General features: G+C 47.6%; 1 protein-coding gene across 1 annotated transcript; it reads right to left on the bottom strand.

Moving 5' to 3' along the window:
• Positions 1-730: 730 nt before the first annotated feature.
• LAG3 (lymphocyte activating 3) lies at positions 731-8,387 on the bottom strand. The gene is made up of 8 exons (XM_013958091.2): positions 8,300-8,387; positions 7,950-8,121; positions 7,542-7,771; positions 7,010-7,267; positions 6,522-6,815; positions 5,886-6,176; positions 5,511-5,626; positions 731-841 (listed from the first exon to the last, which is right to left on the bottom strand). Exons 1-8 carry the CDS (start codon positions 8,352-8,354, stop codon positions 731-733), a joined length of 1,527 nt encoding a protein of 508 aa, XP_013813545.1. The 5' UTR covers positions 8,355-8,387.
• Between the last annotated feature and the right edge of the window lie 4,482 nt (positions 8,388-12,869).

Here is a 12,869-nt window from a genome sequence, read left to right as displayed (position 1 = left end):
CTCTGGTGGCATTTAATTTCACCTTCCTCCCCTTGCCCAATGTCAGAAATTATCAGTCAACTTCAGTAAAGTAGAAAGAGAAGGCAGCGAATTTCTTAGAAGCCACTTCACACAGACACAGAGATACCCCCAATACTATCAGTAGGCACGATCCTCCACAAGCACACACCGAGGCCAAAGGGTTTTTTGACTGACTGATTTATTGGAGGCTCTAAAATGAATTTCTAATAAAATAAACCACTCAAAATGTGCAACATGTACAGTCCTCTGTGGGGTCCCCTCTGCCACTGAATGAGTACAAGAGCAGGCCAGTGTGGGGAGAGGGAGAGGACAGTGGGCAGCAGGGAAGAAAACACCAGCTGGCTACAGGAGAGCTGGTTTCCAGCCATCTCGCCCATTTAAAAGCCCCACCAAGGAAAGGCTATGAGAGAAGGCAGGAAGGAGAGGCAAAGGGCAGGAGAGAGAAGTGAAACAAGCAGGCAATAGCTGCTGGTTCCAATAGCTCCAAAGCTTTTGTGCTGCCTGCTATCTTATTGCAGCTGCAACTCTCATCTTGCCCTGGTGTGCAACTTCCAGCCTCTCAGCAGGTACAAAGCTCCCATGGCATCCTGCTGTGTTCATGCCACCCCTAGACCCTCCTGAAAGGTCTGCATGGTGCCCATCTCTCTGCAGCATGGTACACAGAGTCTCATCCTCCCATGCAGACTGGGCCTGGCGTCCCTTGCTCCCATCAACATTCAGTCTGCCAGATCTGTTCTTCCCGCTTCTCCTCCATCTCCTTCTTCCTCAGCACATTGACTGCAACTATCCCTTCCAGCGCTGGGAAGGCAGGGGATCGTGCCTGAAAGGGAGGAAAGGGGCAACATCAGCCAAGGGAGGGATGTAGACTGGCCCTAGTCAGGGCTTCCCCCTGCCACAGAAGACAGTCCCACTACTCAAAACCACAAGGTTCCCATTTCCTCCTGGAGCCAGGGAAGGACTCCATTCCTGCTCCCTGACACATATGGCTTCCTCTGGGGAAGGCTGACTTGATGCTACCCTCTCTGATGTGTAATGGGCATCAGGAGTAGTAAATACAGGACACATTTAAGAGAGAGCAAAGAAGAATCTAGGCAATGGTTAGGCCATTAGTTGGGTTCAACGGTATGCCAGATTTTGGAATACATTTTCAGAGAGAGAATAAATAAAAGCATGAAGGTAAATGGGAAATGAGATAAGAACCAATTAAAGATAGATCTACCTTGCTACCTTGTTTTAACAAGAGGATTTCTAGACAAGGGAAAAGAGGTAGATCTGATGGCTCCTAGTAACAATAAAGCATACGGTGCAGCTTTAACAATTGATACAACTGGAAAGATAAGATTAGTAGAAGAACTGTGTGGTAGCTCTAGTCTTGACTAAGAGGAAGGGACTGGAGTAGTGCTGACAGGTTTCTGGCATGCTGTAAAGAAGTGATAAGCACAGGTCTTCAAGGATCAGGGAGGAATAACCCCATGCACCAGTACAGGTTGGGGGTTGACCTGCTGGAAAGCAGCTCTGCGGAGAAGGATCTGGGAGTCCTGGTGGACAACAAGTTAAGCATGAGCCAGCAATGTGCCCTTGTGGTCAAGAAGGCCAATGGTATCCTGGGGTGCATTAGGAAGAGTGTTGCCAGCAGGTCAAGGGAGGGGATCCTCCCCCCTCTACTCAGCCCTGGTGAGGCCACATCTGGAGTACTGTGTCCAGTTCTGGGCTCCCCAGTACAAGAGAGACATGGAACTACTGGAGAGAGTCCAGCGGAGGGCTATGAAAGTGATTAGGGGACTGGATCATAGGATCCCTCCTATGAGGAAAGGCTGAGAGAGCTGGGCCTGTTTAGCCTGGAGAAGAGAAGACTGAGAGGGGATCTTATCAATGTCTACAAATATCTGAAGGGAGGATGTCAAGAGGATGGGGTCAGACTCTTTTCAGTGGTGTCCAGCAACAGGACATGAGGCAACGGGCACAAACTGAAACACAGGAAGTTCCACCTGAATATGAGGAAAAACTTCTTTACTGTGAGGGTGACAGAGCACTGGAACAGGTTGCCCAGAGAGGTTGTGGAGTCTCCTTCTCTGGAGATATTCCAAACACGCCTGGATGCAATCCTGTGCAATGTGCTCTAGGTGACCCTGCTGGAGCAGGGGGGTTGGACTAGATGATCTCCAGAGGTCCCTTCCAACCTCAACCATTCTGTGATTCTGTGATCAGTTGTGGGACCACTCATTAATGGCACAGAAAGTGTGAAGGTGCTGAGTTCTGTACATGACACAAAGTTGAGGAGCATCATTCAGAAGAAAGAGAATGAAAATATCACCTAAGAACCAGATATTTTAGGGAATGGAATAGTAAGATGAATGACAGTGAATGAAACGCAAGAGTACCAACTGCAAGGTGGTTTGTTCAGGAGATAGAACAGGAATTCCTATTGTGTGGGTAATACCTGATCAAAGGGTATCTGTGAGCTGCCAGTGTTAATCTAATGCAAGAAAAGCAGAAGTAACCTTAGAGAATGCCAGGCAAATGTTTCCAGCAGAGAGAGAGGTGCTAATGCCTTTACACAAGGCACCTCAACTGCACGCTGGCAAAGAATGAGCCCAACAGGGAAACTGCACAGAGAAGGGTGTAAGAAACAATCAGGGGATGGAGGGCCAGTGCTGTAACAGAAAAGCTTTGCTTACTTGGCAAAGAAAAGCCGGGATGGCATATACAAATGCTTTGAGGGGGTAAATACCCTGGCTGGTTTAGAGCTGTTTCAGCTAACAGAGCTGGACACCCAGGAATTCCCTTTCCTGCTAACTGAGGGCTCACAGTTACACTCACATCAGGGTTCCTCTCCAAGTCCTTAGGCCATGAAGAGCAGTTCTGATCATCTGGTCCAACTGCCAGCCTTGTACAGTTTAGAGAATCACCCAGGGATCTCCAGAGACCCCAGACTTCTGCTTCAGCTTATCCTTTACCATCAATGCTGTTTAAGGACTGAATGACAAAGAACCCGTCACAAGTCATACTGTTGTTAACCCCAATGTTAAAAGGCCCATCTTGCTTCTATCCTGATGCTGCTTATCTTCAACTTCCACCCACTAGAATTTGCTGAGAATTTGCGTTACTGCTGTCATGTCTCTCCTCTTCATCTCATGGCAGGTTCAACAGATGGAGCTCTCTCACTAGGGCAAGTTTTCTAGACCTTTGATCATCCTGGATCCACTAACCCGGTAACTGTAGTGGTCAGCTGGAACCCTGCCACCCCCCCACCCCCCCCCCACTTCTGTCCTGGACAGCATTACTCTGAGCGTAATAGGGATTTTCAGTTTGGGCCCTTTGCAAGAAACTAAGTAAAAGACATCTACATCACAGCTACTCAGGAAGGGTGTCCCTTGCTGGCAAAGGAAAACACTGAAGGAAAAATATGCCATACAAGTCATTTGCAGAGAAAGAGCATGAAAACTGCAGAGAAAGAGCATGAAAACTGCAGAGAAAGAGCATGACTTATTTTCATAATTTTTTTCAGTGGCATGCTGGGGAGGGATCAGTCCTAGCTTGCTCTTCTGTGACAGTAAAGGCAAGGCAGAAGACAAGATACTGGAACAAGCTGAGTAAATGAAGGACAGTAAGATGCCAGAAGCAGGCAACTAAAGTGTGAGGACTGAGCCAGCAACAACAGACACTCATGAAGGTCAGTGTCTAGGGAGTGGTGGGTAACAACTGATACTGGTCCTGGCAGAGCTGCAAGAGATGTTTTGAAGTGTGGGGAAAGATGCCCTTACTGCTTCCCTCAGAAATTTACCCCAGAGGAATAAGGAGGAAGTTTTCCTAATCTTTTATAGAGGTGACGGCAAAGATGAGTGAGGATGCTGGAGCAGCTAAATGCCAAGAGAGAGGGGTAATGGACACTCACGTCTCCTCTCCCTCCATCTATTAGGACCGCCTGAGCAAAAGGCTGCTGCCTTGGTCTGCTTTGATGACCTGCTTTGTATCCTCCCTGCCACTGCCCAGCTAGTATTCATTTCAGAATCCAGGGTGCATCCAAGTAGAGACAGTGAGAAAGGCAGTGGGATGAGTTTTCTTCTGTGCAAAACTGAGCTTCCTTGAGAGACCCCTAAAAGATGCTTTTGGAAGGGGAAAGCTTCCAGGGAACTCAGACAAGCGATAATGTGGCTGCCCCCTTGTTCTCACATTCCCTTCTCTGGGCCAGAGACACTGACCAAACCCCACACTGTAGGATGTACTGGTTTTCCTTCTTCTTGTGTGACCTTGGCTCAAAATGGCAGTTTCTTAATAGGGACATGTTATAGGAGATGAAAGCAAGGTACAGAGCCTGGGCCATGGAAAGAATGAAGATATCAAGCATTTGAACTATTCTTTCCTCAAGAAACAGTTCATATTCCAATATGGGGCTTAGGAAATCGGGTGTTTATTGTTGTTGCTGTTGGACAACAACACTTTATTGCTTCATTGATGGTGAGGTATTTTTCTACATGGGGAAGGGATTGACCAAAGCTCAAGATTTTCTTAGAAGAAGAATTTTTTGCAAAGAAATTCATCCCGTCAAAATTCCTGGTTTTAAACATTCCTGCTTTGGAGACCTCAGCTCTTTTTCAGAATGGTCTTGAATGTTTAGGATTTGAAATCCTATTGTCTTCTGTGATAATTAGATTTAGAGGCACAGGCTTCTAAAAGTCTTTTTTGATTTTTTTTTCTTGTAGTCTGGAGAAGGGAATTGGCACCAGTGTGGCAAACTGAGCATGTAACATCAAATTACTTGAGTTAGATGGAGAAGGTCAGGTTCCAGAAAAGCTAGGTGGCAGAGATGCTGACACGAATGAATTCTAGGAAATGCAACACAACACTCCTGGAAAGGACCAGTTCAAACTCTTTGTAGAAATGCTGAAGCTTTAATGGAACAATGTCCCTCAGGGCAAGTAGTGGGGAAGCTAGTGGAAAATCTCTGCTTAGCATGGGAGAGATCTTGAAAACTTTATGTGCAAAGACAGATGGAGAGGTCTGGAAGCAAGAGGTCCTGGCACAAGCAGTGTTTTGAAGGGTCCTGGGCCTTTTAATGGAACCTCTGTTATATCAAAGTAGCCAGATAAAGACGAAGAGAGAGGACATCTACAAAAGCTTGGAAATAACCCCTCCTCTTTAAGCATGGCTTGATCTCTGTAAGGGTAAATGAGAAATTCTTCAGGGTTGGGCTGTGATTGTCCCCTAAGGATTCTTACTCCTCCTCTGAAACCTCTGATGTGCTCCCCAGCACCAGTCAAACCCTGGGGTTAGCCAGACCTGCCAATGCCCAGGATAAAACTTTCACATCATATGCATGACACCCTCAGCAGGGTGCCTGGGCCCCATTCCTCCTAGGTGTCCCAATTCATCCTCCTGCTGCCATGTCCCCAAGACACTACACAGCTGACTCTAGAAGTACCCAAAAGAGGGTCAAATAAGGGATGATGTACAGGAAAGCTGATAGAAATGGGTTGATGCATACTTACCCTTTTCTGTAGGGCCAGAGCCAGAACACAGACTGTAAGCAGGAGGAAGAGGGTGAGTGTGAGCCCAAAAGTAACCTGCCCACTGAAGATGGAGGAAGAGCTGGAGACCTGGGCACCTGTGAGGAGGAACTACAGTTAGGAAGGAGGGGAAGGTTGATTTTGTACTGGAACAAGGCTGGGATTGCACAGAGGCAAACTAGAAAAGGGTGCAAGGAATTGAGAGGAGCAAAAGGAGGAATTGATGACTGTTAAGTCAGGACAGTGATAAGATGGGATCTATATGGTCAAAAATGAGAAGGATGGGATGAGACTAAGAGAAGAGAGGGCACCAGGTAATTGAACAGGGTGAGAAGAAGGGTACAGGGGAGACAGTACCTATGATCTGCAGTCCATATTCCACTGCTCCCAGTCTGCCTTCTGGGCCATGTACACTGCATTCCCATGTGCCCATATCCTTCTGTGATACTCGGGGTATTTCCAAGGTAGGGCCTGTTGGGGATCTGTGGCCCTCTGGGTTATGGGAAGTGGCCACAGCCAGCTTGTTGTTAGTGGGAGATGAGTTGAGGTGCTTCCACTGGAAGCATTCATGTCCCCGGGGGTGTGTGACGCTACAAATGAGCAGCAAGCGAGACCCCTCAGAAACTGGTCCTTGGATGCTTGGGGTGACTGCAGCAAAGGAAAAAACTAACTTCAGGAAAAACAACAGTCCATCCCACATCTCCTCCTCCTCCCTCCTTTTTCTATGGCATCCCTCCTTCATTACCTCCTCTAATTTATTTTCTTTTTCTTCCTCAGTCCTCAAAAAAATAATCAAGTCACCCAGGAAAACCCCTCCCTTCAACACAGTCCAGTGCAATGCAATGCCCTGAGTAGGGATCTATTTTCTTGCCCTATGGTGGGAACCTATGAACAGGAGCAACCTACACTCACTGGGCTGATGTGCAGGGAGGTTTATCTGCAAGTAGCAAGGGACCCCAGAGGGACCATACACCTTCATGTCTCTCTCCTCACCTGTAACCACTGCCAAGGTCACGTCCCTGCTGATTGTCTTGCTGCCAACAGAGACAGCACAGCGGTACTGCCCTGCATCACCTGAACCCACCACAGAAAGATGAAGGGGAAAGCTTCTGCTACTCCGATTCTCAGAGAAGCCCCAGGCTTCCAAGTGTCCTCCTGCAAGGCGGCTCCAGTGGGCTTTCACTCTGTTGATCCCAAAGGCACTGGGCAGGTAGCTCAGGGTGCATGGTAGGTCAGCTGCAGAGCCAGCTGCAGCATAGACTATAGGGTTGATTGGGCCATCAAAACCTGAGTGAGAGAGAGCACAATGTGAGATGGTGAATGGAAAGAGCCCTGCAGGGAGGTGAGACAGGAGGGATGCTAGCCAGGGAGGCAGGGAAAGGGTGGGAGCTGGGAAGCTGGAGCTGCTGGGGTTAGTCAGTGGCCACACCAAAGGGAGCTACTGGGGGATGCTGGAGTGGCAATGCAGAGGCTGAACTCACCTAGAATTTGCAAGTTGTGCATGGCAGAAATGATCTCATTATCAGAGTATCTGAGCTGGCAGTGCCAGGGACCCGAGTCACTCATGGATGGCCGGAGGATGGAGAGAGCCCCATGGAAGGAGCAGAGAGTCCCAGAGGCAGGGACCAGTTGCCCATTGTGAAACCAGCGCGTCTCCACAAGGCTGGCCCGGTGACTAGAGTTACAGCTCAATAACAGTGGCTCATTTTCTACCACAAAGCCAGGAGGACTGAGGGTTACTGCAACAAAAAGAAAATGGAGGGGGAGGGCTAACATCACAGGTTGACCACCAAACCATCCCTCTGTGCCCCTACTGTCCTAGCTTTGTCCATCAGACAGCCCTCTCTCCGGAGCTCTGACAGCAGAAAAAAGGAAGCTGTGTGCATTCAGGGGGCTGCTTCTCATATGCTAACCAGCTGTGGCAAACACAGCGTCCCCACCCCACCCTTACAAACTCCCCGGTAGCAAACTCAAGGTTCTCTGTGGTCTCTTCTGAGATCCATCTTCTCCTACCTGTTACCACACCCAGCTCCACCTGGCAGTTCTGGACCTCCTTGTTGTTGTAAGCCACCTGTGCCTCATACCAGCCAGCATCCTCACTCCTGACTGGGTCGATTCGCAGGGAGAAATTGCCATTGCGTAAGGCAGTGTCCTGGACTGACACCCGGGGCCTCATGGGCAGGGCCATCTTCCGGAGGCCTGTGTACTCCACCTCCAACACCATGTGTGGCTCCTGGTGGGCACTGGGAGTGAGACAGTTGAGTGGGTATGTGCCAGAAGCAAATAAGATATTAAGGATGGGGAGAGAACTTTAGGGATCAGAAAGGAGGTAATGTGGGAAAGGAGGAAAGAAACTCAGAGAGTCTCCCACCCCCTTCGCAGTTCCCACAAAGACACAGGACCATCTTTGCCATGACGTACCTTCCCCCATGCCGCTTCCACAGCACAGATGTCTTGTCAGATAGATGTTTCCAGATGTTCTTCAGCTTTTTAGGGCTCAGGTAGCAAGGCAGCACAGCTGAACTCCCCACTCTGGCCCACACTTTCTGCTCCCTCTTTTCTTCCTCTGCTCCTCCTGGTAGGATGTTGCCAGCTATAATAAGACAGAGGACTGAGCAAAGGATGAGACTAACAAAGTAGAAGGCCATATCTGGCCACCTACAATGGGGACAGAAGGTAATGAATCACACAGATGTGTCAGGGACAAAGTAACATCCAGATACAGCTTATTGAGCTACCCTGCCCTCCCTGATATGTTCAACCCCTCTTACCATTGAAAACCAGCAGAGTGAAGGCAAGAAACAGCAACATGGACACCGGCGTCATGGTGGCATCCAGGAGAGATGAGGGGCAGTGTCTTCACACTCAGTTCAATGCTTAATCAAGTCCAAAGCTTTAAGATATGAGCAAAAATGAGGCATGGACAAACAAGATGTTAGTGTGGGTGGATGAACTGAGTGGGGCTTGCTGGGCTTGCTTGCTCTTGTGCTCTCTCTCTTTCTGATCAAAGTATTTCCCTAGATGCCCTTATATTGCAGGTGGGCAGCTAATTTCCTCACATCACTAAGTAGATGCGTCACGACCAAGAAACCAATGTAAGTCTGAGGCACGTGAAGATAGAGCTGAAGCCAGCAAGAGAGAGAGGAGGGAGGGGCCAGAGACACTGTTCTAAGCATCTTTTAGTGGAAACTCTTTGGGTGGCTGTTGTTTTTCTTACAAGTTTCGCTTCTACATAGACAGTGGAAAAACTGTAAAAGACACTTCCCAGCAAGTGCCCTTCATGTTTTTCTTTCATCTCTTACCTTTTTTGGTTTGATTTTTCCATCTCTCACAGCTTCTCTCAATTAATTGTTTCAGGGCTTTTCAGAATGTCTTGGTCTTTTTTCTGTCTTTTTTTTTTTTCTTCCTTAATTCCTCAAATATGGCTGATTTCTTGGTTTCTTCTCATTGGTCAATTCACAGAGAGCATGAAAAAAGTAATAGTAACAAGCAAGGAAAATAACAAAAAGACTCTATGGTGAACTCCAAGCAGGGCACATATGACCCATCAATCTAGAATCTAGGAGCAGTCTGGGACAGAGCTGAGTTGGTTTGGAGGGACACAGTAGGGGAAAGAGGAGTATCCAGGAAAAATGACCAGCACTGAGAAGGGAGAACTGAACACTCTGACTTTGTGAGGAGTGTGAGGAAGGAATCACCCTTCTTTTGTCGTGCTGGGGAAACCCCACCAAGCTCTTGTGCTGAGGGGGCTTGTCCTAGCTCCAGTGTAGTTGCTCAGTTTTGCATAGAGTAATACATTTCCTTTCCTGTGCTTCTTGGGGCCCCTTTTTCCTCAGAGAATCCCCACTGTTGTGGCTCACACTTTCCAGCACCCACTGGCTTTGACTCTTCCTTTGTGACTGGTGTCAGACATCTGAGCCCCTCAGCTGCACATCCTCCAAGAACTGGGCTGGGGCTTTTCCTTGAGGTGAGGGAAGGGAGGTGACTCAGTGTGGCAGCTTCTCTGTTGAAGGATCATTGCTTGCTGTCTGGTTTTCCTCAGCTGAGTGATGAAAGTGGAGAACAAAAGAGAGCAAATGGTACAACTCACTTAAGCAGTTCCCTGTTGCAGTGATCTCTCCTGTCTCTGTTTATCACATACAATTCTTCAGACTTCTGAGGATTGGCCTCAGTGTATGGGAACCTGGTGAAACTTTCTGTGCTGTGATGTCCCGGGGGGAAGGCCAGAGGACTTGCTAGTAATGGTCCTTCATGCCTTCTGTCTTACACAGCCCATGAAATTGCATGAGAGAGGAAGAGAAGAGAGAAGATGGGGGAGAACTTGTGACAATTGGCAGGAGGTGATTTTTCCTCCTGTTCAAGAAAAACAATTTGTGGTGCCCAGTCCAAGCTGAAAGCATAAACTTCTCTTTCCCCTGAGTCATCAATGCAAGAATGGTGTGAGTGTGCGGGTGAAGATGAGAAAGAGAAGGGAGATTGAACCAAAGTGGAGAGGTACGTAGGACTCCACAGCCAGTTACCATCTGTTCCACCTCTTCCCCTGACCCCACCCTATGGAGGCACAAAGTTCTTGGGTCTCCTCCTCAAACCCTCCCTGCTTTTCACTCTCATCTCTTAGCCTCAGTTTCCCGGCACTATTTCCATCTAGTCCCTGAAACCACCCTTAACTGAATCCATGCTCATGCTCTAGGAAATGCTTCTTTCTTGCATGAATCAGCAAAGGATAAAGATATATTCTTATCCTGCTGCTGTTTCCCCCAAAAGGCACCATCACAAGGGACTGGTGGAGAGCATAAGAAAGCAGCAAGAGCTGTCTGGCACTGGGGGATGTTTTGGACTGAGGGGTTATTATGCTGAGTGAGCATGTTGTGAAATGAAGGTTCTGGAGGCACTGTTTTACTCAGCACCAGGCTATCTTTAGCAAAGACACCTGTGACGTTTCTCCCTAACGACCCATTTTAAATGCTGACTCCATTGAATGGCATTTTCGTCATCTCCCAGAACAGGACCCTGCCACAGAAATAACAGTGACTGGAGCAAGATCAGCACAGGGGCACCTTCTCAGAACGGTGTGCATGGACCCCTTTGGGCTTGAATAGCAAAGGGGCTGACTGGAAAGAGTATGCTACTATGGTAGACTTATGGGGAATGGGAAGCAGGCTAGGACTGGAATAGGCCAGGGATTGAGTACAGAAGCCCAGATCACTAAATATTCCTCTATGTTAGGCATTAACTAGCTTCTGCCAGGTTCCAGGTTTGTCCGCAGCAGTCACTTTATGGGCAACCTTAATACATTGTTTTTGTTGTCTTTCTTGGCATGCTGCATTGGCGCAAACTCCACTTACCAAGAAAAAAAAGGAACAGAAAATACTATTTTGCAGTATCATTGAGTTAGTCCTGCTGAAGGAACTTTCCGTTGCATTTCCAGATTTCTGTTGTACCATGTTTTTCTCTGAGTGATTCCACTTTCATGGTTTGGCCCTTGCAATGTCATGTCTGAAGATAGTCAGAATTTTCTGCTTTGTGCTGACTTTTTGAGGTGCTCTATAATCCATTTGCAGACTGTAATGGACCTGAAAAATTGCAGTGTGACTTGAAGACCAGGTTGGCAGCTGTACCTCTTGAGATCAGCTGGTCAGAGCATATGTAAGATAGAGTGTTCCCCAAATGGAGCTCATTTGAAAATGTCCTGATCATTGTTTGCCCAAAGCTAAAGCAAATATAATGAGCCAAAATAAGCTACTTACTAATAAGAGATAACTAATAACATTGTGCCAAGGGACTGTAAACAGAGAATTTCATTTTCTATATGAAATTTCTCAGTCTCCATAAGTCCAGAACGAGGTACCAAGCTTGCTTCCTTTTTCATAGGAGGAAATAGTTGCTCTGGAGTTCTGTCCCTCTGTGATGCCTGGAATCAGCATAGTGTCTTCTCAGGGCTTGGGTAGCTTGTGTTTGAGAGAGTGGTCTTCGAGAAGGGACCAGGCAGGTAGGTGGAAATGTGTTACAGAGCTGAGCAATACCAAACAGCTCTGTCCAAAAATGTCCAGGACCCATTTTTCTGAGGTGACAGATAACAAAAACAGATGAGGAGAAGAGGGTTAGCAAAGAGAAAGTTCATATCTCCCAGTAGTTCTGGATGAAAAGAAATGTAGCTCTGCAGAAGTACTGCCAGAGGAAGAAGAATAGCTGGCTAACTGACATTTGTTGGGAGGCTCTACACTTTTGAAAGTCCTCTTTAGGAGGACTTGCTGAAGGGGCAGTGCCTGGGCCACCATAGGTCTCTGATATGGAGCCAAGGAGAGTCTAGAGGTGGTCTTCTTCCCAGAATCCCATGGGAACACCCTCAGGAAAGCATAGCTTCTCATGGGAGGAGTCATTGGACAAATTCGCAGCCTCATGCTTTACAGTGCTAAAAGGAAAGTGACCTCTGTGTGACAGACCTCCACAGATAGTTGCATATCCCAGAAGAAGCCTGAATTAGAGAGCCATAAATAGCAGTGTTGGGTGCTGACTGAAACTGTGGGCTGAAAGGCCAGTGATTTCTTCGCTGAAGAGAATTTGCAGCATTCATAGACATGGTGGAGAATGCTGCAATCATATTTGGCAGCTAGCACCTTGTATCTGGCCAGCATTATCTGTAGATAAGTGTATATGTCTTCTTGCAAAAGGCCTTCAGGTTCTTCTCCTGAAGAGAGATAGGATGATGCTGAATCCTCTTTGGACATCCACAACTACTTGTGGGGATAGTGGTGTGCATCAGTATCCTTGGCCAGTGTCTAGTTAAGAAATGTATTTGATTCTGCAAGATGTGGTTTTGCAACACAGAGGGTGACAGGGATCAACTACAAAATCCATCTATCCAGCAAGCTAGGTCACATTTTGACTCAATTCTTATTTGCAGAGTTCGTGCCACGCATTTTAGCGTGAAGAATATGCTACAGTCTCCCAAATGTCCCAAGGCTGCACTGGGGTTTCTCAAGAGCGAAGAGGTATCCAGGAGCCTAATGCATACAAGGGATGGGAGAAGCATCAGGGGAAAGTTCTCTGTTAGGGTGACCCTGACATTGAGGTGAACGAGTCAGTTCTTTGAACGAATGTGCATGAGTATGTGACCATGCAGCACTGTCTGCTGCTTGACTGGGGGATAAGGAGAGGGAGGAGAGGGCAGGGGAGAACATATTGCCTGAGTGAGGGTTTGAGGGAAAACTGGCCTCTTATACCTGTGGGAATGCCCTGCAGTCCCCCCACAGCATCTGTGACAGAAGTTATGTTTGTCTTTTCTGGGTTCAGTCATCCTAAAAGATTCCCTTGACTCAGACATGGGCTGAAAGAAGCTGA

The sequence above is a fragment of the Apteryx mantelli genome, chromosome 1 (assembly GCF_036417845.1).
Source record: "Apteryx mantelli isolate bAptMan1 chromosome 1, bAptMan1.hap1, whole genome shotgun sequence".
NCBI lineage: Eukaryota > Metazoa > Chordata > Aves > Apterygiformes > Apterygidae > Apteryx > Apteryx mantelli.
The sequence above is the reverse complement of the archived record's forward strand: the minus strand, read 5'-3'. Positions and strand labels throughout refer to the sequence as shown.

Bases quoted from the DNA above. Each gene is read 5' to 3' on its own strand.
- LAG3 (XM_013958091.2), bottom strand. From the start codon at position 8,354: ATGACGCCGGTGTCCATGTTGCTGTTTCTTGCCTTCACTCTGCTGGTT. The intron at 8,122-8,299 runs GTAAGAGGGGTT...GTCTTATTATAG, and splicing joins CACTCTGCTGGTTTTCAATG to CTGGCAACATCCTACCAGGA. The intron at 6,177-6,521 runs GTGAGGAGAGAG...CCTTTGCTGCAG, and splicing joins GACCTTGGCAGTGGTTACAG to TCACCCCAAGCATCCAAGGA.